Here is a 26671-nt window from a genome sequence, read left to right as displayed (position 1 = left end):
ATTTTACAGATGCTAAATAAGTTAAACTTATATGCTAACATATTTAAGGTTTAAAAACATTTTGCAATGGAGTTTAAAGCTCAAAAGTTAAAAAGCAGCTTAGATTTTTACTCTTGCAGAAAATAATAATTAATAAAGTACATTGTTTTTATTGTTATATTTTAATTTGAATTACCATAAGTATGTAAAAGATTCGATTAATAGCAAATATGTTAATACGATGGAAATTCTTAATGTTCTAAATTTGTCCATCTATAGCTAACGTATCTTGCCATTCGCCCCGAACTGTTTGTTTTGATTCTGTATTTTACGGTAAGCATGTTATTTTCTTAAAATATTGAAAAATAAATAAAAATACCCATAAAATTATAGGAATGGCGGCTGAAGTTTCTCAACTTTTGCTGGCGGTGGTCCAGGGCATTCCAGCCGGCGCCACTAACGATGACTTGACGAAGGCGCTCCCCGATGTTTCTGCAGCCACGCGGGTCGAGGCCCTGAATATACTCCTTCAGCAGGGCGGGATAGAGATCTTGAAAAAGGGGGAGAAGCTTGTTTATCGCGCCAAGGACCCTGAGAAGAAGAGCGCGCTACCCAAGGACGCGGACAACGAAGAGAAGGTGGTATACGGGATCGTTGAGGAGGGCGGCAACAAGGGAATCTGGATAAGGGACATACGCATGAAGTCAAACTTGAATATGATTCAGCTGAACAAGATCCTTAAGAACCTTGAGACTAAAAAGCTCATTAAGGCTGTGAAGTCGGTGAACGTAGGTTATATGATATTATTTTCCACTATTATGCTATAATATATATTGATTCCTCTACAGGCTAGCAAAAAGAAGGTGTATATGTTGTACAATCTTGAGCCGGATCTTTCAATAACAGGCGGTGCGTGGTACCAAGATCAGGACTTCGAGGTGGAATTTGTGGATGTACTGAATCAGCAGTGCCTGCGCTTCTTGCAGATGAAACGAGACAACGCGGAAAAGAAGCGTGAGGGTCCTTTGGCATTCAAGCAGATGTCGTGCTGTACAGTAAATGAGGTTCAGAAGTTCATCTCAGATCTTGGCATTAGCAAGGTCAACCTGGCGGAGGCCGATTTAGAAACTATACTCAAAACGGTGGTGTACGATGGCAATGCGGAAAGAGTACGTCAGCACAATGGATCTTATGTCTACCGGGCGGTCAACTCCCCACTTCCACCCACTGGTCTAGTTCAGATGCCTTGTGGCATTTGTCCAGTAATCAAAAACTGCTCGAACTGTGGCGATGTAACTGCTATAACCTGTGAATATATGCGAGATTGGTTGGATTAAGAAGTTACTTAAAATATGATATTAAATGTTTAAGTTTTAAACTAAATTTATGTCATTTACATATTTTAAACTTCTATCATTAGTATTAAAAAATCAAACTGAAACAAATTTTTCAAAATGTAGAACAAGCAAAGCCTACAATTATTATCGTAATTTGTCATTTACTTTTACGATATGGGACATTCGTCAGCTGGTTGGCATTCGCTCGAAGCGCAGGAACAGATACGTGGCTGTTGAACCTGTGAATGCCACATAGAAAATTCCGACCAAAATTTCAGCCGCAAGTCTGAATAAAAATTTACTAAATTGGGATATTGCTATGCGATAACTGCCCCAAGGCCGGCAAGTGCAATTCCTCCTGCGCCTTAAAAATCCCAAATTCCTAGATATGGGTCTGTGCAAGTGCCCAAAGCGACTGGTGACGAACCAGTTTTGCTTTGAGCACCGCGTCAATGTTTGCGAACATTGCATGGTCCAGTCGCATCCAAAGGTAAGGATCTCTTTCACTTCATTTTTGGATTCTTCACTTTACATTATTCTTCCTACTCCTTTTAGTGTATTGTGCAGTCGTATTTGCAGTGGCTTAGGGACAGCGACTATATCTCAAACTGCACTCTATGCGGCACGACTTTGGACCAGGGAGATTGTGTCCGTCTTGTCTGCTACCGTAAGAATTTCATATGGTCTTGCTAATCCAAACATTGAATACTATAAAATAATCTTACCATTCCAAGATGTTTTTCACTGGGACTGCCTAAACGCCCGCCAAGCAGCTCTGCCCGCTAATACTGCGCCGTGCGGTCACCAGTGCCCCGCTTGCAGTGTGGAAATCTTCCCTAACTCCAACCTTGTGTCCCCGGTGGCCGATGCTCTCAAGACATTCCTCGCGCAAGTTAACTGGGGCAGGAATGGTCTGGGACTTGCCCTGGTAAGCATTCAAGAATTCTATCCATTCATTCGATCTAAATTTAAAAACTCACATAGCTCTCCGATGATCAGAGTAACAGTCTCAAGGCAATTAAGCCCAAAGTGGCCAGCCAGGCGGCAGTCAGCAACATGACCAAAGTGCACCATGTTCATTTCGGTGGCGAACGAGAGCGCACGAAGCTCAACGGCCACGACGCCGTCAGTCCACATTCCGTGCTCCTAATGGACGCATTTAATCCGCCCAGCGCGGGTGACTATGGTACGTATATGTCTACTCTATATAAAGCGTCTAATTCATAATTAAAATTCTTCAACAGCCAGTAGCCGTCGACCGTTACTGCCACGGCAATCGCCCATTGGTGGAACGGATAGGGACGATAACAAGTACCAGCGTCGCACGCCTGCGGAACTTTTCTCGCGCTGGACACGTCGGTTTTACGCGCCTTCCTCGCGACCGCCTTGGCGTCGAACTTGGTTCCTGGTGACCGCCGGCATCCTGACATTTGTCTTGTTTGTCTATTTGATGGCCTGGTTAGGACGTGGAGGATCCGACGCCTTAGACGAGGGCTGGAACAACCCTAATCCACAGCCGAACCACTACGAGTAGGGTGTGCATTCATAATCGAACCAAGCATACGTAGCATATAATCGATATCCAAATCCCCAATCCCGAAAATAAAACTTTTACAGATATTTATATAACCTAACATTGCAACGCGAAATAATACAAGGATGTGTGTGTGTACATAAAGAATAATTTGGAGTCCTTAATTATCTAGTCAGCATGAGGTTTTAATGTCTGAACCTGGCTTCCATCGGCGGACGGTTGCGATACTACCTTTCGCTTTACCGGCGTTGATGGCTGCGGTTTGCGCTTGGGTGCATCCAAGACTTCATCGTATTCGTGCAGTTTCTTGGCCAGGAAGTACATCTCGGCCAGGGCTATAATGAGCGCCACAATTACGCCCAGCAGAATGCGAAAGCCGAAGGGCAGAGGGCCGACCATTAAATTAACTCCAAAGAAACCGAATGTAAATCCAGCGGCCACAGAGAAGATAAACTGCACCACAGCAATTATCTGCTTGTTGAGGCTTTTGACTAAGTTATAAAAATCGATCAGTAAGAGTGACTTAAAAAAGGAGTTAATCCAATACTCACTCTGGTAGGAGATGGTGTCTTCGGGGTAATGTTTTAGGCCGGCATCCACGTTCTTAGTCATCTTCAGATAATCCCGGTTCTGTTGTTCTGCGCGAAGACGCTCGCAGCGGGCCTCCAGTTCAGGATTGCGGGGCTTCATCTCGTTTTCGGGTAGAATGAGTTCGCAGGACTCAATCAGCTGATGAAGGAAGACCTGGCAATGGTCTTGGCGGCGCAATTCAATTAGTTCATTGGAGAGCCAATGAAAGTCACTCAAATACAACACATTTTTCACCTCCTCAGGTTTTTCTTCTTCATTATCATTCTTTCCTGGGGAATCTTGTTTATCATTCACGGGTTCTTCTGATGGGCTGTCTATATTCTCAGTTAGTTTTTCCAGAAGGGATTGGTCGATCTTTGGACGCTTGCAGGGTACCTCATTGTCTTTTATTATCTTCGTCCTTAAGGGAACAGTATACCCTCTTTGCTTCATAATCTTGGCCACATTTTCGGTCACCTTTTGGAAGTTATTCTTTTGGACGTCCAGGAATTCCAACAGCTTCTTCGATGGCACCAGGCGCACTCGAGTGTCCACGATTGTTGACTTCAGCATGGTTTCTACTTGGCAATGTTCAGTTTAAGTTGTAGGTCCGAGTAAAGTTCGGCAATTTCCTCCTCCTTCTCCTCGAACGAGTTCTCTATGCGGCGATAACCGTGCTCCAAATTGGTCAAAAACTCCGCCCGGCGTTGTTCACGTGCCAGTCGCGCCTCCTTCAACTGAGTGCTGGCCTGGAAACCGAAAAAGTCCAATTAATCAATGATAAACGGGCGGATAATACGGTGACCCACTAACAGTTCGTTCTACTTTCGCCTTCGCTAAGAGTTCGTTGACCCCGTCCAGCAGGTGGTTCACCTCGGTGTCCAGTTGGTTGAGGTTCTGTGTTCCGGATGCAATGCACCTCTCCGAGAGATCGTACTTCAAAGATCCCACTGTTTCTGTGACCTGGAAAAGTTTCTCCACCTCACTATCGTTGCGCCGCACCTCAAAATTCTCAAGAAAAAACTCGATCTCGCCGTTCACAAACACGCGATGATCTAAAATGCGAAGTGGCACCTTGTAGAGCTCTGAAAAAGTGAATAATCCTGGTTATTAATGATTTTTCTACCGATTTTAAGAAAATGCACCTCGACCGACTTGGCTTATCATTATTTTTCTCCGTCTACAGCTGTCACATGAGAAATCCCTGCATTACCAGGGTTCCACTAAGTTACCATGTAGCGACTGGGCACACTGCGTGCCTTTATTAATAAGAATATCAGTTTTTTGTTATATTTTTTCACTACGCCAATATGCTTAAATGGAACAATTAAGGTAACAAAATAACTTATCTTACTTTTAAAAATATCTATCTGTGTCTTAAGCAACTTTATGAATGAGTATAAGAGCTGTGAACCGTTGATTGCAGTTTTATATCATCCAACTTTTGAATGTGTTAAATTCATCAAATTGAATTTATATACATATGTATGTAAATATAAAAAACTGAGTTTTTCAGAAGCAATGTGGATTTCATTATTTAATATGCATACATTTATTTCTGTGTAATACCCGCATATCATTGGCTTTTCGTTGTAGGCCACCATTTTTTTAATAAACACCACAGCTGAAATAGGACGGAATTAACTTCTCTAGGAATATTTTTAAGTTTTTAAGACATAAAGCAAATGCAAATGCCTGCATATGCAGGCGAATGCATACATAATTGTTAAAATACGTTTATAATATGTTAGAAATTTCTAGTTGTTAAAATACGTTTATAATCTGTTAGAAATTTGAAAAACGAAAACGGAAGCGGAAGCAGATACAAGTGATCGAAAGGGTTAGGACGATAAGCCTCACTTTATATCGAAGTACCATAGAGCCCGATAGGTACAGACTAATAACGCCTCCTAATATCGATGACAGTCGTGCTGCGTTAATTTCTAGGAGGAGAAAATTGACCAATTGCACCAGGATGAGCGAGGAATTCAAACTGCCCAAGCGTTCCAGGAAGCGCACCCGTGAGGTGAAGCGCAAAGCCCGCCCGGAGCTGGACGGAGAGAATGCCTGGGTGGCAATGAGATATAGCGAAAATTTCGAGCCGTTCTGGGACTTTACCGACAACTTGGAGCGGATCGAGGAGTCGGAGGTGCCGGAAGCAGAGTTCATCGAGCGCTTCGAGAGGCCATACAAGCCGGTGGTTATACGCGGCTGCACTGATGGCTGGTTGGCGCTGGAGAAATGGACACTGGCTCGACTGGCCAAGAAGTATCGCAACCAGAAATTCAAGTGCGGAGAAGACAACGAGGGCTACAGCGTCAAGATGAAGATGAAGTACTACGTGGAGTATATGCAGGGTACTCGCGATGACAGCCCGCTGTACATTTTCGATAGCAGTTTTGGCGAACACCATAGGCGGCGTAAGCTTCTAGATGACTATGTGGTTCCCAGGTACTTCCGCGACGACCTCTTCCAGTACTGCGGCGAGAATCGCCGTCCACCGTACAGGTGGTTCGTCATGGGACCGGCACGTTCCGGCACTGGGATCCATATCGATCCCCTTGGCACCAGTGCGTGGAACACGCTCATCCGTGGCCATAAACGTTGGTGCCTGTTCCCCACTCAAACGCCCAAGGAACTGCTTAAAGTCACCAGTGCCATGGGTGGCAAGCAACGAGACGAAGCCATAACCTGGTTTAGCACTATATATCCGCGTACCCAGCTGCCCAGTTGGCCGGAGCAGTACCGGCCCATTGAAGTGCTTCAGGGAGAAGGTGAGACTGTATTCGTGCCCGGCGGTTGGTGGCACGTGGTGCTTAACCTGGACGACACGATTGCCATTACCCAGAACTTTAGTTCGCAGACGAACTTTCCCTGCGTATGGCACAAGACTGTTCGCGGGCGACCCAAATTGTCGCGCAAGTGGCTGCGCGTGCTGCGTGAACAACGACCAGAGCTGGCCCAGATCGCCGATAGTATTAACCTGAACGAGAGCACTGGATTCGCTTCGGACAGCTCCAGTAACTCAAGCTCCTCCTCCTCGAGCAGTTCCTCTTCGTCGTCGGAGGAGAGTGATGATGGCGGTGATTCCAACACGGACAGCGGCCAGGAGAGCCTGACAGCTAAGAAGAAAAAGAAGCGACGCATGGCGGGAGGAGGTTCGGGATCCGGTTCCATGGGTGGATCATCGCGCTCCTGATGCAGGGAGCGGGCCAAGCGCAAAGGCTTGCTCATGCGCCTCTTTCAACGGCAGCTGATGCTGCTACGACGGCTGCCTCGTTGCCGTAGGAGTTAGCACTTTGGTTACCACCATCATCATCTGCAGCCCGGCCGTTCCAGAGTTTTGTAATATTTTTCTACCTAGACAAGCATGTTTGCAGTTCTTTGATTCCATGCTCGCCCTCCCGTAAGCCTGCTCCCTAATTTCAACAGATGCTCCAACGTGACTCATTAGCGTAAAACTTAATTGCAGAAATAAAAAGTCCAATATATTTGTATAACGTGACTGTTTCATTTAAGATTTTACTCCGCAGATATATACCCAAATCAATAGAAAAGAACAGTCCAACAAATTTGTATTTTACAAAATTATTTTCTCCGTTTTATTTAGAATTCTTTTTTCAAACAAAAATGCGATTTTATATAAATTGTTTTCCCTTCGTATTGTATAAAAAGAAACAAAGTACATCGATGACATGCAACTTAAAAAATTTAGCTAAATTATAATGTACCACTTATCGGAAGGGAAATGGGCGATGGAAGGTATATCTATTATATTCTGCAGCCAAACTAAACTATAAAGGAAAATCAGTAATGACATTTACAATTGATAAATTTTAAATAAAAGGTAGATAGCTAAATTTTTATTTATGGAACAGCGTCGTTGAAAGCACATGCTCTTAAATAAATCACCTTTAATTTTCTACAATTTGTTATTCATAATTATTATTAAAAGTTTCCCTTGCGCACTCCTTTCTTCCTTCAGATCCTTAATATTGTATCCCGATGTTCTAGATAGAAAAGTTGTTTGCACTTTGATGTTCTGTTGTGTTTTTGTTTTCTTGTGGTTGTGTGGCTGGATTAAACAGTGTCGTTTAATTACAGATGTACATTGTTTTAATGTGTGTTTTTCTTTTTTTTTTATTATTATTATGAAATATTTGTAATTGTTTTGTATAAATTAGAAATTGCGCACGCAGCTTCGTTTTGCTTAAGGTCTGACGGTTGGGGTTTGGGCTTTTCCCTTCGGTTCTGTTTCTGTTGTCGAATTTTATTTTTAGCCAAGTTGTTTTCGGTTTTGAGTGTTGTTGAATTATGTTGTGGTGGTGGTGGTTTGTTAATTCTGACTTAATCGATATACTGCGCTAACCAACGGAAACCTTCGCCGTAGCCCTGTCGCTTCAGCACGGAACACATAAACAATTCCAACGGGCGGCCAGGCAAATCGGCGCGTGCAACTTTGCCCTGCAAATCAAACGAGAATTAATTATGTATTATTAGTTAAATGGTCGATGTAACAGAAGTGGGCATTGTTTACCTTGCCGGTTGTTAGCTGATACAGTCCAAACACGTTTCTCAGCTCATCCTCGCTAGCAGCGCCGGGCTTATCGATTTTGTTGCCCAATATGAGCACGGGGCAGTTGGACAGCGCCTCATCCGTGAGCAGCGAATCCAGCTCGTTTTTGCTCTCCTGGAAACGGCCGCGGTCCCAGGCGTCTATTAAGAAAACGATAGCGTCCACAGCTGGGAAGTAGTCCTTCCAGACGCGTCGTGCTGTAAGGAAAAACAAATATTATAAAAACATGCATAATATATTTAAACTAAAATAAGGGTACTTTAGTAGTTGACTATTCCAAACGACAACCTATAATATACATAATAGAGAACCTATATAAGAAAACGCAAATCATTGTTATCAGGCAAAAAGTTTTGATATCTTTTCACAGCTCTCAGGTTGCGCTAGGCTGATCGCTGATTTTCCAGTTCCGAAGCGAATACTATCGTAACGATGACGAGCTGCACTCGTATTTAAGTATGGAGCTTCTTTATCAATATCGCCTGCCCCAAGAATACATTTCACGATGTTCTACCATTTTTGCATAATAATTCTTATTTATACACATATACTAGATTCATATTGGTGAGCAAATTTGACTTCTTCGGTCACAAACATAATTTTGTACTCATCTTGTTTTTGTTTGTTATCTATATAGAATGTTTGCCTTCATACTTATATTATTTATAAATATTTCGCCTATATATGCACAGTGGGCCAAGGAATAATACTAATTTACCTATAAGTACAGTGTTTTGTGAGCTCAACAAAAAAATTCTTCATATTATAAAATACTAGTGGATTAATCTTGGTATCAATTAGTCGGAATATTGAATACAAATCTCAGAATGAAACATTCTAAGAACACTGTTATGGCATTGCTTGGATATGCATTTTGAGTGTGCGACGCTGATTGAACGCAACAAATGCAAAGATTGTAAGACCCTTTGAATGTATGGGTGACCCGCTGCGCCATATTTCATGCTGATTGTCGTGGATCTGTCTGTATTGCATGTGTCGCCCTGCGCACTTGTATACTGATCTATATTTAGGCGTGGGCACGTTCGGAAAATAGCAAATATTTGGATGCACATTCTCCGAAGCTCCGGTTAAGATAAGACACTTACCCTGAGTGTGGCCACCCAAGTCGAATGTAGTGAAGCGCATGTTGCCGATGGACAGTTCCTCGGATGCTGTAAAGGATATTTCAGAGTTATACTTAGAGTTTAGAGTTGGTCCTTAACAGATACTCACTTGGATGCAGTGTGGGTACATGCTGCGCCAACTTATCATCTTTGAGCATATGCAATAATGTGGTTTTGCCAGCATTATCCAGACCCAGGAACAATAATTTGCCAGACTTTTTCCACAGACCTGGAACGACGAGAATGTTGAATAGGCGCCTTTTTCTCAATCGTCACTAATTAATATACGCAGCTAAACTAACACTAGTGACGGATCACTTGTGTTTGCGCAGCCACAGACATGAAAACACACATTTGAGGTCGAAATAATAGCTCTGAGAATGCGGGATAATTATTAGTCTTGCTACCCCGTTTTTGACTATTCGCATTTCTTTTGGAAAACATGTACTACTTCAAGTAATTTATGTATGATCAAATTTTATTAATATTAATAAAACCGGATAGATCGGTTTTATATCAGAAAATTCAATTTTCTTTGTCAAACAACTATATTATATATTATAAGCGAATCTGTTGCAATACAAAACCCTAATGATAACGGCTACTTAGTCATATAATAGAATTTACTACCCAGTCTGAAACCTTTCGTTATTAATACAAATTCAACCTTTAGCTTTTGAGATAATCCCATATTTTTAGAGCTATCACTTTGACCTCTGCTGTACATCAGTAAAATTTCGGTTTCTTTTGTCTGGCTGCTTTGTTGGCATTCGCTCAAGAAACGCTGCCTCAAGGCACAATGTCAGAGATTCGGGGACCTCGTAATGGTTCTTACCCAGATATCCCAGCACTCCGGTGAACCAGTCCCAGATGAACATCCTGATGTTTTTTATTTGTGGCTATCGGTTGCGGGTAAGTGGCTCCAAAAGCAGAGTGTGTGTGTTTTGTGGGGGGAAGAGAGCTGCTGGGCTAGACGGCTATATATGCATATATGCATGGGAGATCGAAGAGATATATAGATAATGGATTAGTGCGCAATTAGAGTCAAGTTCAATGTCCAGCTACAACCACAAAAACAACCGCAGCAGCAACAACAACAGAAACAGTTTAGCTTATAGGAAATCAATTCTACGGCGGCTTAACTTCCGGAACCTTGACACACATACACACTCAACCGCCGGGGACCTTGCGGATAAATATTTAGCTTCCTGGCGGCAATAGCGGTACATTATTATTTTCGGCCTGTTATTCAGTTAATTAGGTTAAAACCTGTTCTTTGTCAACTGGGCAACACTTTCTTTCTATCTTCCTCTCTTTTTCCCTCGTCTGTGTTTGCCTGCCTGTGTGTGTAAGTGGCACTGAGTGTGTGTGTGTTTCTGTCTGCCTGTCTGTGTGGAACTACGTGGTAACACGCATATTATACTTTATAATATCATTTTGCCTTTGGAGCACATTTCGTAATCACACTTTGGATCGCAGGTTCACCCCGTTTTAGCCGCGCCCTCGACCTGAAAAGCGCCCAGACATCCGATTCCGAATCGGATTTTGCACTACGTGGACGCATTTTAGGGATTTTTGATCCCGCTGCTGATGCTGTTTTGTTTTTACACTTAGCCGTTAACCATTGCTGTTGCCGCTGCGCGCTTAAATCCCGATTTGCTGGTGGTTACCGTGCGGGTGCTGTGTGTTTTAATTATCAACTTAATTCGCTTTTTCTACCTCACGTTTTTATTGGAGTCAGTTTTTTTAATCGTAAGCCCCAGTGTGACCAAGCAACTAGATCTGGGCAAAATCGATGTTTTGTTCAATACTATCGATTGTACAAAAATTTCAGTATGTCGATAAGTTGGTTGGTTACTCAGCTAGCCTAGACAGGTGTACTCGCTGTTTGAATGCTGTCCAGCCCTTGTTGTTCCACTTACGGTGCTAGTACTGGCTAGGAGATTACGTGGCAATATGGCCAATTTCAATTTAAAATTACGTTACCAGTTAAAATTCTGCTGTAGCTTTAGGAAAAATTAAATATGTATAAAAAAAAATCCAGAAGACATATACAAGATAATGATTTTATCCTTGATTGTAATGGGATAAAGCATTTGTTCTTAATATTTTATTAGGTACTCATATGTAAAGTGTGTTCTGGTTTCAAGGATGTACAATATATATTTAACAAAATGTGAAAAAAAGTTATTTAGAAATCCATCGAGTGGTTAATTGACCTTCCGCATCTGCTGCAATATTATGTCCTCCACCTGGACGCCATCAGGAGTGTTTAACGCATACAACACGGCCTTGGCCACATCCTCCGCCTGCAGCTTGGGCAGTTCGGCCACCGCCTGCGAGTAAACACTAAGAAAATCCGTATCGACCATGCCCGGACAGATGCTCTAGAGGGAAAAGAAAAAGAGACTTAACCATTTGCAAATCGCCAGACGCGTCATGTTTGCCGCATTTCCCAGGGAATTAAGATGAAGGATGAGGCGCCATGTATGCACTGCATTTAACTTACCGTTAATTTAATATTTAATTTGAGAAAATGTATTTCCTGGCGCACCGTTTGGCAGAGGGCCGTAATTGCATGCTTCGTGGCCGGATAAACGCTGAATAAGGGCACCGGCACTTCCGGAATCCGGTGGCCGAGCACGCTGTTGTCAAATGTCCATATGACCATATGTCCAGAAGAGGAGGATCGTCCACATGGCGGAGTTGGGAAATAAAAAGACAAAGGGTGTGTATGTGTGGGTAAATAAAGTCAACACAACGGATTCCGAGCACTTAAAACAGCAACAAAAAACAAGTCGCTGCCGAACACTTACTGAAAATGACGGTCAGCAGCTGACGGGCACTACGAATTTCCTCCACCCCTTCTGTAAAACCCATTTTGCATGCCTCAAAGAATGTGTGCGGATGTCCCATGCCTGTTTTCAGTTTTCAGTTTTCTGCATTCTGCGTCCTGCATTCACCTGCCTGCATATGTCGCTGTGCATTTTATGCAAACATTGCGTAAACTTCTTTTAATTTAAACCCCACACTTGCCAAAAAAATATTTTATAATTAAATCACCGTAGCTATAGCCTATAGAAAGCAAAAATCTTTTAAATATTTATTCATTAATTGCATTATATTTGAAATCTGATTGAATGAATTCAAAGGGTTAAAAAGCCTAATAAAGGCCTTAGTAATTAAATTAACAATTTCATTTTCAGCCTTTTTGTACTAATTTACTTTACAGTATTGACTTGACTAACTAAATATTTCATAATTCCACCTTAGCCGAATGAAAGGAAGTGATTTCTTGAAGTGCAGTTGCAAGAGCAGTCGTTACTAAGGGGCAGCGGCTGTGGGCATGGCTCTGAGCCTGGGGCATTTAATGCAAACAATTGCCGACGATGCTGCAGATGCTGGCCGGCCATCATACCCTTGCATTTTTTAATTAATTAAGTCTTAATATTATTGCACTGACATTAAGCAAAATGCATATTGACGACCACCTTACTACTCCTTCCACCTGGCCCACCTCTCACACACACTCACATACACACGCCCCCCGCAACGTCACACGCTCATTAGCAACGCCTCAGCAACGTTTCCAGAACGGGATTGTCTTTGCCTCGCAACGCTGCCAAATAAATACATTTTCTCATTAATTAACGTTTGCGAAGTTCGAAGTCGCATTTTCCGCGCCTCTTCCCGCTTCACCCGCCTGTCCGCAATGCTCAATTGTATTCGATTGCGGACAATATGCTTGTGTCCGCTGCTCATTATGCCGGAAAAAATGCGTATAAAAAATTCAGGAAAATGCATATTTACGGTGTGCCTTAAATGCACTTCGATGTTGCACCTTCCTCTTCGGTGGCAAAAAGTGGTCAGGATGTGGAGGCAGCTCAAGGAGGCTTATTCTTATAAGTCCTTTTGACAAAAAAAGCTATTAAACTAAGATATTTAAAATAAATTCTTATACATCAATATCATCACAACGATCGTATCACATGTCATATTAATCTTATTCTGTGATTTCAAGCCATTTGCAGACGGAATTCTGCTCGAATAAATTGGCATCTTTGCATAAACTAAAAGGCAATCAATAAATAAGATTGACGTTGGCTTTGTTGAATTTGCTTTAACATTTCCGCATTTTGACTGATTTTACAGCCATTCAGAAAAAAAGAAGAAGCAAACACACATGTACATTCACGCAAACATGGTATGCCTGTCCACCCACAGTGCGTATACGCAATTATTCAATTTTGCCTTTTGCTGATGGGCAAAACGGCAATGGCAATAATTGCTATCTGGTTGAGTGGGTGGGCTGGCTGGTTGGATGGCTGTGCGTATGCACTCAAGTAAATTTCATTAAAATTAAATCAATGCAATTTGAAATTAAAGCCATAGCGCAAATCAAACATGCGGCTTAATGCGCAACATTTTTGATTTTAAATGCGGTACGCATTGGATTCCATGAAATAATAAAAATCACATCGACGACTGCCAATCGAGGAATGCAAAATGCAAATGCAATACGCATTCGGCTTAATGCAAAATACTTAATTATGTTGAATAATTGAGTTGTTGTTGTTGTTGCCGTTTGTTGCTGTTGTTTGGGGCAAACACATTGGCGATGCAAAGCTTTTAATGCACCACCCGCACCGCAAAAACAGCATGCGTGCCCGTACTCGTGCCCGTTTCCCCTTCTGCTTTCACCATTTAAATATCAATAAATGTTTGTGCTGTTGTGCTGTTTGTTTGCCGCATGGCTTTTATAATTTAAATTTAAATTTTATAATTTAAATAACGCGCCAACCACTTCGCGAACCCTTCTCTTTTGTGCCCAGAAACCCCAGCCTGCCCATGCAAAATGCATTGAGCTGACCGAAACTCCGAACACGACTATTGACTGACCGGCTGCATTGTTTGCACTTTCATTAAGCTCCCCCATTCGACCGACTGTAACCCCCTCTAAGGCCGCCCTTGAGCCGCCCAAACACAACCCAACACCCTATAGGACATAATTTGGTAAATATTTTGCCACTCAAGGCAGCAGCTTTTGGTCAGTTGTTTGCCCAGTGCAAGCAAAACTATAAAGCAAATATGTACGAAAATGATTTACCTCCAACTCTATCAGTGTATGCACATTGCCTTTGTGGGCCTCGGCACTAATTTCGATTTAAGCTCCATTTTCCCATTTCAGCTGGGTAAACATTGCTCCCGAAATGATAACAATTACCCCCCAACAACCAATTGTGCTGCTGCTGCTCCTGTGTGTGTGTGTTGGGTGTGTGTTTGCAGTTGTGCTAATTTTGTAGCTCTATCTAATTGTCTCGAGTCAATAGACAATCCTTTCAAGTATAGCTTTCAATTGATGACTCTCTCCCTTCAGTTGGCTCTCCAACACTTTCTATCGGACAGCCTTCATTTGAGGAAAATTAGATCGAGCTCTCGAAGTGTTGAAATCAGAAAGGAACTTAAAATTAACAAGGTTATTGCACTTTCCTTCAGTTTCATTTGAGGTTCAATCGTCTGGGCTTAAATTCAATATTAAGGGTATATCACTATTACTTCAATTTAAATATTTTAGCAAGTTCAACTTAAAAGAGAAAACAAAAAATGTATTTTACGTTTCAACAGCTCAAGCGCATTGTGTTTTAAAGTAATTAAGACCATTGCTACCATTAAAATACCACGCAAATTGCTTTTAAATATTTAAATGGAATGTATTATTACAAGGGATTTATTGTTCGATATTTTCCAGCCATCCAACATTGAAGTTCATAGCCAGAGGAAAATATTTTTGCCTGGAAGGACACTCACCTGTTCATGACCACAATGTGACCGCGAACCTTGACCGCAGCCATGTGCTTCAGGGCCTCCCGCAGGCAGCTGGCCGTAGCAACGACATTCGTATCGAACAGTTCCTTAATGTCCTTGGTAGGGGACTCTGAACCGAAGAATGTTATCTCAAATTTTGAATTTTTCATGCTAATTTACCGCTTAAAAAGTTGGCCTTTAGTATGCCAGCATTGCAGACCAGCACATGTATAGCCTGGAATTTTTCACGAATCCAGGCAAAAGCACTGGTCAGCTGCTCTTCATCGTTGAGGTCGCATTGCCGGGCTAAGATCTTTCCCTCGCCAGTGACTCGATCCCGGAGAGCCTGAACAATATTAAGTCTTAGTTCTTAAATTATACAAGATTTATAATGAATTTACTTCAATGAGTTCCGGTCGACGAGCTAATCCTACAACCACCATTCCGGCATTGGCCAGTTCCACGGCTGTGCTAGCTCCTATTCCTACCGAGGCTCCAGTGACAACCGCCACCTTGTTCCGCCAGTAGAAATTATTACCCATGATCTTTGGAGTTAGAAATCTAGTGCGACAAGCGAAGATGACCTGATAGCTTCGAATGCCAGTGACAACTGCTCTTCGATGCCGAGAGTGATCTGGGATTCATCTAACGCAGCTGCAAATGCAGCACAGTGGGTCTAATATACATACAAATAAGTTGAAAAATGTAAGGTTTAGGCAGCGCAAAAGATAACGGATTAAATTTCCTAATAATAAATCCTGTTTTCAGAGGATTTTAATAATAAATGATATATCAAGAGAAAATATTTAAAAGCCTGTTAAGTTTTTAAGCCATTACAAGAAAACATTTTAAAATCTATTTTTATCGTCGGCGTCTTTTCCCATTAAGCCTAGATCATGGGGCACGCGTCGCTCCGGGAGAAGTCGGATTTAATTGATTGCAATTTACTGGCTGTCGGACTTTTTGCATTTGCATTGTGCAGCTGTAGTCTGTAGTTTGCATTTGCCTAGTTGCACTTTGTCCCTCAACCTCATCATCATAAACCTCCTTTCCCTTTTCCTTGCCCATTCACGGAGCATTGCACTCGTTTGCATTTCACTTCTAGTTTAAGCTATACTTTTTTTAGCATTTTCTTTTGTCTGCTTGGGTTTTTCCTGGTCGGTTTTTGCGGATATTTGATACCGAATGAAAAATCTCATTTCGCTCTGCGGCTTTGGTTTGTTGTCACTAATCTCTCGGGCTGACACTTGAGGATTATTTTCATATTTCTATTCACAAAAACAGACAACGTGGTGTGGGTTGGAAAATGGCTTGGCAACAGTGGAAAAACCTCTTTTTTTTAGTTTACCCTTAAGATTTGTTTTCTATTTTGAATTATTTATTAAGTGTTATTTAGATGGGTTTTTAAAAACAAATTTAAAAATGTATCTTGAAAGTGAAAAACCAGCAACTCACATAATATTCATATGCAATTCTTATTCCGCATTCGCTTATCAAATATTACCATATATTTCCGATCCAACCATCAATCCCCGATTCGACAAACACAAAAATATGCATTATCGATAATCTGGCATAACATATTCCATTATATTTTGATAGTTTCATCAGCAGGCCATGAATATTCGCCCAGGCATTTGTATTTGCTTTCCAGCTGAGCGGACTCAAGGCTTCGAGCCTTATCGTATTTTTGTAATTACCAAACAACAGCTTGGGCTAATGGGATGGTTGAAGGAATGAAGGGGACAATGCCACTTGGCTGGCTTCTTGGTTATGGCTCACTGAGTCTGCTGGCAAATCAAATATCAAGTTTATCTCGACTAGTGGAAAGTATTTTGCATGTCAGTCTCAAACTGGAGATGCACCAAAAAATGCACTTAGACTGGATTTTTGGTAAGGACAGGACGTTGTATGCGTTGGAGTTGCAGTTGACAGCCATAAAATGCAGGTGCAGGCAGGAGAATGAGTCCTTTGTGGCTCAATGGCTGCAATCGGCCAGAAGTCAGGCAATTGTTTCGATTGGCCGGCCATAAATTCCCTGGCATTTATGTGGTACAGTTGTGCTGGCTGTTAACTAACAGCCGGCCAAGCCATGCAAATCAATTGCAATGCAGCTGGGGAAAAAGCCAGGCAAGGCGACAGAATTTATGGCCCATAAACCGAAAGTGGCCAGAACCAGTTGCTGCAGTCTTGGCAGTGGGGTCATCAAAGTGCCTGCCATTTTGAGCTTCACACAAAAGTACAATTGTAAATATTTTCCCGGAACTTAGAGTGCCTTTTCCTCACTCAGGAAAAAGTTATCCTCTTTTCTCTCTAAAAAACCGAAAATACCACCAAATATAAGAAAATGTTGCAACAGGAAAAATGTTTATTAAACTTGAAGAAAAATTCTGGCAACTTGTAAAAAAAAAAAGCTACGAAGCTAGCTATTTACACGAATGATTTATTGCCTTTAGTCCGTTGATATTTCTAATAACTAAAACACTTATTGTCTCTTATCATTTATCGATAAATTCTGAAAAGAGAAAAACGAAAACGCGTTTTTCTAAGTGCTGCCGCTGATAACGCCAATGAAAATTGATAGAAAATTGGCGCACAAACTGTTTTTAGTTTGGCAACAGTTTACCCGATTTTATTTGCTTTCTTTTGTCCGACTTGCACACCGTCGTTTCTGGGTGTTGAAATGGAGTGTAAGGGTGTGGTTTTTCCGGGTGGGTGTTTCAAATAAATGAAAAGCTCCCGTCGTGGCAGAATTTATTGTTGCATACTTTTCGGCTCAGCGCCCCGTGGCATGCAAAAAAGCAACAATGCAGGTTGGGGTGTGGAAAAGAATTTTACCAACATTCATGTGTGTGTAGTCTCCGTCTCCTCCTCCCCCCACAACCTCTGGCCTTCTGTTTATTTTTCGGTTAAACCCAAATATGCATTTTTCATGGCCTCGACGGACTTTACATCCACTGCATCCAGTTGCCTTTCTTTTTCAATTGCAATAACATTTTTCGGAGCCAAAAACTTAAATTGCATTTACCAGCATTTTTGGCAATTAGCGCTTACGTTTTTATTATACGCATATCACTCATACGCCATGTGGCCTTCTAAATCGAATAACAAAGCAACAGCGGAAATGCCGCAAATGTAAATGGAAACAATGACAACAACGTTAAAATACTCGCGGCGTGTGCAAACAAAATGTCCAATTAAATTAGAACAACTTTTCTCTCAAGCCAAAGCATTTAATTAAATTACCTCATGCTCTCGCACTTCCATCTGTGCGAGAAAATACGCGAAACAAAAGTTGTAAAGTCTGTATATATATTTAAAGAACTTTTTTGCTGGTCAAGCACTTGTTTAAGTAAACAATATTTAAAAGGAATTCGAATTAAGTCGGTGAAAGGTTGTTTAAATTTGATTGAGGTAAATCGACTGTAAAAGGGATTCAAACTTAGCTTGTCTCTCCCTGAACTAGATTAGAAAGTTCAATCAGCCAGGGCTCTCGATATTTGTATTATACATTTAAATACAGCCTTAAAACCCGAACTTAAATTGAAACCAAAGTAGTCCTGAACTCGGTTAGAAGTACCCATCTACCCATCTCAAGTCTAAGTGACTGATACTCAAATTGACGCCGCACGTCACACTCAATCCTCAAAATATTTGTTATATGACTATTAATCAAAGGTTGACACAATGATTTAATTAAGTGCCACGCCCACATTGACACCTGTACGACACCTGACACGGAGTTGGGCACTTACAAAACACAAACGGAGGAGGGGAGAATGAGAGGTGCTAACCAAAAGGCAGTTACAAAAGTTTGCCCTGCTGGCATTTTAAAGCCCACAGACCGACAGTTGTCAGGGGCGATGATGGCATAGAATTCATTTTCCAGAGACCCTCTAAAAACTATGCCAACAATTTTAATGTGAAATTCCCTAAAAACGGTGTTCACTGCTTTTTGCTAACCCCTTCCCAAGTAAGACAGACGAATTTTGATTAAATTGAAATTTATTTTAATTAAACAAGCGTCGCAAATGTCTCATTTACGCTTCAATGACATGGCAAAACAGATGAGCCAACATTGGGTTTGTGAGAGTGGGAGGGAGAGTGCCAGAACGTGGCCTTAATGTTTGCATGTTTTGTGGTCTACTGACAATTTGCGTGTATTTTCCGCTTTTTCCTCCCCCTGCTCACTGTTACAAATTCCCCTTGAATTTTTGAGTTTGTCCCCGAAAAATTGTTTCCAACATTTTGCATTGCTGTTGTTGTTGTTGTTGTTGTCGTCTGTGGCCTGAAAGAACAACAACTGCAATTACATATATTAAATGCTCGTCCGGCCAAAAAGTGTGCTTAGACCATTTCTGTGGGCAAAGGAGTTGAAGGAGTAGAAGGGGTAGGAGCGGGGGCCATTAGACGGCACATAAGCCGCGTTTAAGTCCAACTAATTAGCCTAAATTTGTTAGCCGGCTTCGCAGGCACCTGATAAGTGGGTAGGAAACTAAAGTTTTCTAGGGTATGTGGAGATTATTGGGCTATAAAGTAGGGAGTTCATGAGGACAAGGATCTGTAGAAGATACAAGCTTAAGAATCAGTCAGTATAAGGAATCTTGCAAATGATCATAATATATGATACATTTTCTGAAAAATTTAAGATACGTTAAGTAAAAAGTATTTGCTTCTTTCAGAAAAAGATTTAAAAAATGAACTTTATTCATCTATTTAAGATTTTCCCCAATGTATAGGGTGCACTCCATTCCTTACATTCTCCCGATTGAAAATCCGCCGCCATAAAGAGTTAACTGTGGTGCATTTACCGCTAAGCGGATGCACGACCACAAAACTTTTTAGGAGCTGCGGGTGGCAGCTGGGCGAACTGCAACTCGGAATGCCGTTGCTAGTTGCTGCTGGGTGTTGCAAGTGCTGCTAGGTGTTGTTAGTTGCTGTTGCTGCTGCTGCTGATGTTGCTAGTTGTTAGTTGACTGTTTTTGCTGTTCCCAGGCACTTTATTAGCGCACAGGCCAAAACCCCGCACTGGGCTATTATTTGATGTTATTTATGACGTTGCAGACGTTAAGACGTGAATTGCCACATGCAACACCCCGCACATTGTGTTGCAAGTTGTTCACCTGTTTTTCTGGCCCCCATAAGATCTTACTGGTTATTTTCATTGCGCGGCACAAGTTTCACTCGGCAATTAGAGGAAGGTGTTAAGGATGTTGTGGATGCCGCCGCCGCCGCCTTCATTAGGGGGAAAATTCTTGCTACTTTTTCGGCTGCCTGATGAGCTGCCATTAGAACGTTGAGCGAAATCTAAATGTGCATTAAGCTGCAAACAAAATGGGCAACTTAGTTGGAACACTCCCTGGATTTCTTCCTGGGATTTCTTTACCTACACAGAGAAAAAAATCTTAGTTTTGGTAGGATTTGTCACTTAACTTTAAGGTAGTAAAATATCTTTCACTGAACTGATTATTTGGCAAGAAAATGCCATCCTACTAATGCTTTTCCTCTGTATCTTTCTTATTCCTCAGAGTTCTTTTCATTTTCCCCTTGGGCTGGACAGTGCTAAGTTTTTACAGCTGGGCGCTCGTGCATGTCGCCGGCGATCCTCTCCAGGGCTTCCACTGCATCCAGTCAGCGTCCTTTATTCTGCATCCTGGCAGATTTCCTGAATCTGGACCTGCTCCTGCCGCAGGCATAAATCACGTGCGGCGCGCACAAGAAACTTTTGATTTGTGAAATCAAAAGCCATTTGCTGTGCTGCAATCAGCACAAACATTGTATGCAGCACTGGCGGTGGAAACTTTTGCTTTTTGGCACTCGTCAGATATGGATGCCATCACCAGGAGCAGTAGCAGTAGCAGGAGCTGTAGCTGGAATCTTGGTCCTGCAACTTTTTCTTGTTGCGAAAGTTTTTTAATAGTTTGTTGGCGCTTTCGCTGATTTGCTGCAAAGCAAAGTTTCTTTTTTTTTTTGCACCCGAAGCTCTGGGAGTTGGTCCAAAGAGGAGGTCTTAAAGTATGCAATGCATTGCCCAGTGCCTGGGCCTGGGCATGCTAAATTTCAATGGACTTACTAATGAAGACAGGCTGCTCCTAATACGCAAGTAGTTGGCCTCAACGTCTAATGTTGGCTTTCTTTTTTTTTTTTTAACATTTTTGTATGCATGATATATAGTGCATGTTTGTAGGTTAGAAGGGTATGCTAAGTCAGGGAGATTTGTAGCTAGGAAAGAAGTTGGAGAGAAATTAAAGAGTTTTCTAAGAAGTTCTTGATTAGAACTACTAACAAGCCACTAGAAAACTGATATGTTAGCATTCTCTAATGTGGATAAAATTTAAATAATTTACTGCTTCGTATAAAGATTTATTTTTTATATATTTCTTCCTGCTAAACATGTAAAGTTAACTCATATTTTAAATGGTATATTCAAGTCTAAAACCTCCATTCATAAATGAGATACTTACATGTTTTTGTTGGCCCGCTCCGCTTCTCTTTTATCTGCAAGTGGATGCGACGTGTCCGCAATAATTTGGTCGCAATGCTGTGGAAAAGTGGGACTCCAAGCTCTGTTGGAAAAAAAGAAAAAATAAAGGCGAATATGTGTCAGGCGTGGCCAGAGAAAGAAATGCGAGGATTTGTCACATTTTGTAGGCTGCAGCAGGAGCAGTAGAACTAAAGAGGCGACTAAAATAATCAACAAAGCCAAGTGCGGCAACTGCGACAAAGTGTGCTGCGGCAAATGAAGAAAGTTCACGCTCCCTTTTCTCCGCTTTCTCTGCTTTCTCCTCTTTAAGCGGCAAACATTGCGAAAAAGTCGTAGAAAAGTAGTTAAACTTCTGCTATTTTTTCGCTGACATAATTCGCGAGAAGTGCGCCCGGCGCCAAGTCCTGAATGATATATCCAAGTGCTAGTAATAAATTCCTCCAGTCATGCCACAAAGTATGCCAAAGTTGCTAAAGTCTTTACGTTTGTTTTTTGTGTATGTATGTAAGTGGATGTGCTTTGAAATCATTTCCATATGGCTGAGTGGAAATCGGATAGTTAGAAAAACAGGGAGAGAGGGAGAGAGAGAAAAGCGCAATTGCAATAAGCGCATAATTTGTATGACAAGTTGCAATGCGGATTCTAAGTGCAATCTAGTTCAGCATAGAAAGTACTTGTTTTTCAAAGGTTATTAGTGAAGATGTAGAACGAGCATTGGGTTTGCTTTAGCTATAGAAAATATTCGTTAATAAGCTTAATCTAGCTTTAAAAAACATAATTTTTGTTTTAATTTAAAATGTCAAAGAAGACTTTTGAGGTCGTTAGTAAATTGTAAAAAAATATTTTATTTCAATAATTTATTTTCTTGCTAAATTAAAATAATGGAAACCAATTATCAAGCCTCTATGTGATTTTTAACTAGGTCAGCTTAGTCAAACGCAAAGGCTTTATGCTAAATAGCTTCTAGGAAAAAATAACATAATTTAATTTTAAAAAGTGTCATTTAAACTCTGACACAAAGCGATTTTTTTATGACATAAAAATATAAAAAAAAGGGAAATGATTGAAAAAAAATGCGTTTGCATTTTAATTTTTAATTCGTTTCACTTTTGCCGCTCGATTTTGACCTTCAGCCAACATTGAGGACTTATTTAAAGCCGCAACACGACTGCCAGTGCAGTGTGAGGACCACGCCCCTGGCCCTGGCAAAAACAAATAGCAACAACGTCTGGTTATGGCCAAGTTCAAGCCAATGTCTGGCGGCGTCTGGGGCACGTGCTGCCCAGATTCATCTCCGTCAGCAGAAGCCTTAACATCAGATTCAGATTCGGCTCCATCTCCGCCATTTCTCTCCATTTAAATCGAGAAAGGGGATGAGGGAGGGGGTGAGGAAGTCCTGGGGTTTCGGGAAAAAATTGTGAAAAATTTGTAACCGAGGCGTTTTGTTTGCTCTCGTTTGCTTTGGTCACGGATACCAGACTGCCAGTCAAGTCAAGTAAACATGATGTGCGGGGTCTAATTTTTTTCCCCTTTTTTTTAAATATATTTCTGCAGTCAGCCAGTCAACCCTGCCAGAAGGGGGTTCCCCTTTTGCCAAACGCTGTCTGTGTGAGCTATATGGTTGCACAATATTTTACATTTTCATGCATGACGCGTTTAATCACGTGATGCATATGATTTTTAGCCAGCCCAGGGGTTATGGCTCTGGAGTTTTGGAGTTTGGGATTTGCAGGGGTTTTCTTCTCCACCTCCTCACTCTCGCTCGCTCTCTCATATATTCATGCATACAATTCCATCAGCATGAATTATGTTTTGCATACTTTGAGGCTGAGTTTGTGTTAGCTTTGCTTGTTTTGCGTTTAGGTCTTTGGCGCTGTCTGGCGCATTCTTGCAGCCCTTGATGCCCTCGGCACTTGCCTTTCATCTCTCCCTGAGAGATCCTACTCGGCTAGGGGTTTTCTGGATTTTGTTTTTCCTTTTCTTTATTTTATTTTTTTTTTTACATTTTTCGGTGGTGTGGGCCCACTCAAAAGTTGTGGATTAGAGCGTGTAATTTTACTAAAAAGCGCCAACGAGCCGCACTTTACACACATGGCAACAGTTGGGATTGGAAAAATAGGAGCGTCTTTATCAAGTTTTATATAAAAATGTTTATGTAATAAGCCAATATAGTTTGGACTAACTTGAGATAGATGAAATCCAAATCAAAATTTGCTTAATTCTGATAAAAATGTATAAAGAAAAGTTTTTCTAACTCCATGATCCTATTTTTTGACCCCTGCTGTATGTGAGCATTGGGGGATCCCCCTAGTGAACGGTTGTTGCCATATTTTAAGTGTTTTCTGGTTTTTCGGCCACTGTGCACTGCGCTTTTAATTCCTCTCTCAGCGTTCGCCTGTAATTTATGTGCTTAACTTTCACACTCGGCTGGCTAAAACAGTCACCGAAAAATCGTCATAAAAATAGAAAATATATGTATATGAACACTCGCACTTGGCCATTTCACACTTTTGCGCCTTTTGGCCAAAAAAGCGGCGGAAAATGAAAGCGAAGCCGCAAGGACAACAGCTAAAAGCTGGAAGGAGGACATACCGACCGACCAACCAACCGAATATATTCCAGTGAATATTTATGAGCGACAAAAGTAGCATTTGTGCTTTACATTCCGACTTTATTGTGGCCATTGTTGTTCTTGTTGTAGTACTAGTTGTTGTTGTGGTTGTTGCTTTTCGTGAGCAACAGTCCCCGCCATCGTCAAAATTTTTGGCCATCTTTTGGGGCTGCTGTTGTCACACTGCGAGATAAGTCTCTAAGTCTTTGAATGTAAAATTAATTTATATTTTAGGAGATAAAGCCATCTTAATACATTTTAATATACTTCAAACAACCAAACCTTACCTTATTACACTTAGTTAACTAATATTTCTCTCAGTGCAATTTTCGACTGCTCTTGTTGCTGCTGTCGTCCTCATTGCTGTCAGCTTTTCCGACGCTGATGAGTTTATGCTTGGGGCCCATATTACTTTATTCCAGTGTGTGCCTAGCCCTAGCCCCTGGCCACGCCACCCGCCCGCCTCTGTGGTTTTGCCCAACCAACACAGACACAGCTATACACATACACATACACAGAGAGAGAGAGAGAGTCGGCCATTCATGACTGTCATGAGTTTTCCGCAATTGATGGTCTAATTATGCCGCCAACACTAAATTTCATGACTTTGCTGGTCGAGCCAACACGCAGACGAAGGCCACTGATGAGGAGGAGCAGAAGGGAGTGGATTGTAATTTAATGGAAAAACATTTTGCCACACATCCAGAGAGGAAGAGGGAGATGGAAAAGTGGGAGATGAAGCTAAGGGCCACTTTACAGTTTCACAGCCTTTGCCAGCCCGTTGACATTTTAGCTGGGATTTATCGTTAGCTCTTTGAAAATGACTCGTATGTTAATGCAACAGTTTGAGATGCTTGGTTTTTGTGGCTCTGAGTTTAAGAGCTCTTTTCATTGAGGGTACAACATCCTATAAGTTACGAAGGCATTAACATAAGTTAAAAGGAAGCTTATTACTTAAAAGATATTTCTTATGTAAGCAAGTTCTTCAGGGTAAACATCCTCTCTTCTTTAGAAATGCTAACTTAAATCAAATTGTATTCCTATTTATGTGTTTTATTGCCTACAGCTTGAGTTTATCCTAAGTATATTGATTAACACATTGAAATTCTTGCAATGCTTTTTGTGTTATTAATAAGCTTATTAGCTACAAAACAGCTTAGGTTATAAATTGATTTGAAATCAATCAATTAATCATACTTTTTTAATCCATTAATTGAGATTCACTCACTGGAGAAATGCTGCCGGGCTGTGTTTTGGATCTGTAAAGCTAAAATGGTAATTATCATGCCGTAACCAATGGGGCATATCAAAATGTTCACACTTCATAATATTTGCATATTAATGTGCATGTATAATGAGCTCCAAAATAATTAATGCCCGAAAACAAGAAACCTAATCGAATGCCAAGCCAAAATCAAGCAAACAATCCATGGCATCGTAGAATATTTGATGTGTGCGGCCTTAGTTAGTCAGAGTTAGTACTCGATGGGAGTTTCGACTGGAAGGTCTAGCACTAATAAGCCTTTAAATATGTATCCAAATTGGCTCGTTCTGCTCCACTTGCAGCTGGTGTGTTTGGTCGTTTGTTCGCAAATGTTTGCACAGCCGCTGACAAAGTAGGTCGTGTGGATGGGTGGGTGGCGGTTGGTTAGCGGGTCAATCTATTGAGCAAACTATTTGCTTACAGGAACCACAGCACCGGCATTTTGAGCATCAATCGGGCGGAGGGACAGAAGATTGAGGAAGCCGCCCTTCTGCAGCATCTGCAACAAATCACGGGAAGCGAAGCGTTGGCGCCATTGTTGCACGAGTTACTGGGCCAAACTCTGCCAAATTGGCAGCAGCAACAGCAGCAGAAGCAGCAGCAGCGACAGAAGCAATCCCACCAGCACCACCGACCAAAACAACAGCAACAACAGGCCACAAATCAACCGCAACGACAACAACGGGGCCAAGAGTTTTTTGTTTATGAAAATGCCGCGGGTCAACCACCTCAAATATTGGCCGGGTTCAATGGCGTCAATGTGCAACCTGAACAGCCAACAGCCCAACAACTGCACCTCCAGCCAAAGCCAATTCAGACTGAACCCAAACAACAACAGCAACACCAACAACAATATCCCGTAGCTGGGCCAAAAATCGTTAAGGCGCCGCCAGCCGCAGCCGTTTGGGCGCCAGAACTCAAGAGCCACCCGCCGTAAGTAAACACTGAGAACTACCAAACTATATATAATCCATTATTTGCATTAAACAATGCATTTTAATTAGCCCATACCCGGCAACTGCAGCGCCAGCAAGTTGCCAACTCAGCTGCAATCCATCGGAAGTTGCCGCTGTTGCTCCCAGGCCAACAGCCACTCTTACTCCGCCCACTTTTGGTGGCCACGAGACGATCCCGTTGCTCAGTGCCACGGTGCTCAAGGCGACAGCTGGTTAAGTTTTTAATTAAATCGCTGGCATAATTAATAAAGATGCGCATAGAGAGTCGGGCACAGTGTTGCATACTTTTGGGGCGGCCGATAGCATGGCTGTATTGGTGGTCCTGCATGTGAGTGTGCACTTAATTTTTATCTCTATATGACAGCAGCAGCTGTGGCAGATTGTTTTTGAGAAGAAGAACTAAAGACTTAATATTAAATTCTTCTCTTTAA

The 26671-nt window shown here is 41.7% G+C and overlaps 8 protein-coding genes across 10 annotated transcripts; 4 read left to right on the top strand and 4 right to left on the bottom strand.

Annotated features, from left to right (window-relative positions):
* The first annotated feature begins 374 nt into the window (after window positions 1-374).
* Window positions 375-1362, top strand: LOC108115693 (probable DNA-directed RNA polymerase III subunit RPC6). Its single transcript, XM_017227262.1, has 2 exons — window positions 375-767; window positions 828-1362. The coding sequence occupies exons 1-2, from the start codon at window positions 375-377 to the stop codon at window positions 1314-1316; spliced, it is 882 nt and encodes a 293-aa protein (XP_017082751.1). The 3' UTR covers window positions 1317-1362.
* A 167-nt stretch (window positions 1363-1529) lies between these two features.
* On the top strand, window positions 1530-2950 carry LOC108115692 (zinc finger protein-like 1 homolog). Its single transcript, XM_017227261.2, has 5 exons — window positions 1530-1806; window positions 1872-1983; window positions 2051-2244; window positions 2301-2502; window positions 2561-2950. Exons 1-5 carry the CDS (start codon window positions 1705-1707, stop codon window positions 2848-2850), a joined length of 900 nt encoding a protein of 299 aa, XP_017082750.2. The 5' UTR covers window positions 1530-1704; the 3' UTR covers window positions 2851-2950.
* Window positions 2935-3993, bottom strand: LOC108115691 (transmembrane protein 199). Its single transcript, XM_017227260.2, has 2 exons — window positions 3402-3993; window positions 2935-3341 (listed from the first exon to the last, which is right to left on the bottom strand). Exons 1-2 carry the CDS (start codon window positions 3991-3993, stop codon window positions 3019-3021), a joined length of 915 nt encoding a protein of 304 aa, XP_017082749.1. The 3' UTR covers window positions 2935-3018.
* A 5-nt stretch (window positions 3994-3998) lies between these two features.
* LOC108115694 (biogenesis of lysosome-related organelles complex 1 subunit 5) lies at window positions 3999-4661 on the bottom strand. Its single transcript, XM_017227263.2, has 3 exons — window positions 4566-4661; window positions 4234-4505; window positions 3999-4169 (listed from the first exon to the last, which is right to left on the bottom strand). Exons 1-3 carry the CDS (start codon window positions 4585-4587, stop codon window positions 3999-4001), a joined length of 465 nt encoding a protein of 154 aa, XP_017082752.1. The 5' UTR covers window positions 4588-4661.
* Window positions 4662-5311: 650 nt separating this feature from the next.
* LOC108115677 (bifunctional arginine demethylase and lysyl-hydroxylase PSR) lies at window positions 5312-6917 on the top strand. The gene has a single exon (XM_017227242.2). It carries the CDS (start codon window positions 5396-5398, stop codon window positions 6617-6619), a length of 1224 nt encoding a protein of 407 aa, XP_017082731.1. The 5' UTR covers window positions 5312-5395; the 3' UTR covers window positions 6620-6917.
* Window positions 6918-7261: 344 nt separating this feature from the next.
* On the bottom strand, window positions 7262-10927 carry LOC108115678 (GTP-binding protein SAR1b). Of its 3 annotated transcripts, none has more exons than XM_017227243.2 (6): window positions 10840-10927; window positions 9956-10097; window positions 9230-9349; window positions 9103-9168; window positions 7958-8193; window positions 7262-7884 (listed from the first exon to the last, which is right to left on the bottom strand). In XM_017227243.2, the coding sequence occupies exons 2-6, from the start codon at window positions 9996-9998 to the stop codon at window positions 7768-7770; spliced, it is 582 nt and encodes a 193-aa protein (XP_017082732.1). In that variant the 5' UTR covers window positions 9999-10097; window positions 10840-10927; the 3' UTR covers window positions 7262-7767. The 3 variants fall into 3 exon arrangements, with proteins under 3 accessions (XP_017082732.1, XP_017082733.1, XP_017082734.1); XM_017227244.2 differs by having other exon boundaries at window positions 10791-10887; XM_017227245.2 differs by having other exon boundaries at window positions 10845-10865.
* Window positions 10928-11215: 288 nt separating this feature from the next.
* LOC108115716 (farnesol dehydrogenase) lies at window positions 11216-15547 on the bottom strand. Its single transcript, XM_017227288.2, has 5 exons — window positions 15327-15547; window positions 15106-15271; window positions 14929-15055; window positions 11630-11765; window positions 11216-11507 (listed from the first exon to the last, which is right to left on the bottom strand). The coding sequence occupies exons 1-5, from the start codon at window positions 15465-15467 to the stop codon at window positions 11331-11333; spliced, it is 747 nt and encodes a 248-aa protein (XP_017082777.1). The 5' UTR covers window positions 15468-15547; the 3' UTR covers window positions 11216-11330.
* Window positions 15548-25526: 9979 nt separating this feature from the next.
* On the top strand, window positions 25527-26502 carry LOC108115602 (putative uncharacterized protein DDB_G0294196). The gene is made up of 3 exons (XM_017227128.1): window positions 25527-25636; window positions 25708-26217; window positions 26289-26502. The coding sequence occupies exons 1-3, from the start codon at window positions 25551-25553 to the stop codon at window positions 26455-26457; spliced, it is 765 nt and encodes a 254-aa protein (XP_017082617.1). The 5' UTR covers window positions 25527-25550; the 3' UTR covers window positions 26458-26502.
* Window positions 26503-26671: the final 169 nt, after the last annotated feature.

The sequence above is a fragment of the Drosophila eugracilis genome, unplaced genomic scaffold, assembly GCF_018153835.1.
Source record: "Drosophila eugracilis isolate 14026-0451.02 unplaced genomic scaffold, ASM1815383v1 contig_47, whole genome shotgun sequence".
Taxonomy (NCBI): domain Eukaryota; kingdom Metazoa; phylum Arthropoda; class Insecta; order Diptera; family Drosophilidae; genus Drosophila; species Drosophila eugracilis.
This window is presented reverse-complemented; position numbering and strand designations above follow the sequence as displayed.

Coding starts and splice junctions, on each gene's coding strand:
- LOC108115677 (XM_017227242.2), top strand. CDS start 5,396: ATGAGCGAGGAATTCAAACTGCCCAAGCGTTCCAGGAAGCGCACCCGT.
- LOC108115691 (XM_017227260.2), bottom strand. CDS start 3,993: ATGCTGAAGTCAACAATCGTGGACACTCGAGTGCGCCTGGTGCCATCG. Junction 3,342..3,401: donor AGACACCATCTCCTACCAGA/GTGAGTATTGGA, acceptor TTTATAACTTAG/TCAAAAGCCTCAACAAGCAG.
- LOC108115602 (XM_017227128.1), top strand. CDS start 25,551: ATGTATCCAAATTGGCTCGTTCTGCTCCACTTGCAGCTGGTGTGTTTG. Junction 25,637..25,707: donor TTTGCACAGCCGCTGACAAA/GTAGGTCGTGTG, acceptor ATTTGCTTACAG/GAACCACAGCACCGGCATTT. Junction 26,218..26,288: donor GAACTCAAGAGCCACCCGCC/GTAAGTAAACAC, acceptor CATTTTAATTAG/CCCATACCCGGCAACTGCAG.
- LOC108115716 (XM_017227288.2), bottom strand. CDS start 15,467: ATGGGTAATAATTTCTACTGGCGGAACAAGGTGGCGGTTGTCACTGGA. Junction 15,272..15,326: donor GTCGACCGGAACTCATTGAA/GTAAATTCATTA, acceptor AATATTGTTCAG/GCTCTCCGGGATCGAGTCAC. Junction 11,508..11,629: donor AATTAAATATTAAATTAACG/GTAAGTTAAATG, acceptor TTTTCCCTCTAG/AGCATCTGTCCGGGCATGGT.
- LOC108115693 (XM_017227262.1), top strand. CDS start 375: ATGGCGGCTGAAGTTTCTCAACTTTTGCTGGCGGTGGTCCAGGGCATT. Junction 768..827: donor AGGCTGTGAAGTCGGTGAAC/GTAGGTTATATG, acceptor ATTCCTCTACAG/GCTAGCAAAAAGAAGGTGTA.
- LOC108115692 (XM_017227261.2), top strand. CDS start 1,705: ATGGGTCTGTGCAAGTGCCCAAAGCGACTGGTGACGAACCAGTTTTGC. Junction 1,984..2,050: donor TGTCCGTCTTGTCTGCTACC/GTAAGAATTTCA, acceptor TACCATTCCAAG/ATGTTTTTCACTGGGACTGC. Junction 2,503..2,560: donor GCCCAGCGCGGGTGACTATG/GTACGTATATGT, acceptor ATTCTTCAACAG/CCAGTAGCCGTCGACCGTTA.
- LOC108115678 (XM_017227243.2), bottom strand. CDS start 9,998: ATGTTCATCTGGGACTGGTTCACCGGAGTGCTGGGATATCTGG. Junction 9,169..9,229: donor TGTACCCACACTGCATCCAA/GTGAGTATCTGT, acceptor TATCCTTTACAG/CATCCGAGGAACTGTCCATC. Junction 7,885..7,957: donor ATCAGCTAACAACCGGCAAG/GTAAACAATGCC, acceptor TTTGATTTGCAG/GGCAAAGTTGCACGCGCCGA.
- LOC108115694 (XM_017227263.2), bottom strand. CDS start 4,587: ATGATAAGCCAAGTCGGTCGAG. Junction 4,506..4,565: donor GATAAGCCAAGTCGGTCGAG/GTGCATTTTCTT, acceptor TCACTTTTTCAG/AGCTCTACAAGGTGCCACTT. Junction 4,170..4,233: donor AGGCGAAAGTAGAACGAACT/GTTAGTGGGTCA, acceptor TTCGGTTTCCAG/GCCAGCACTCAGTTGAAGGA.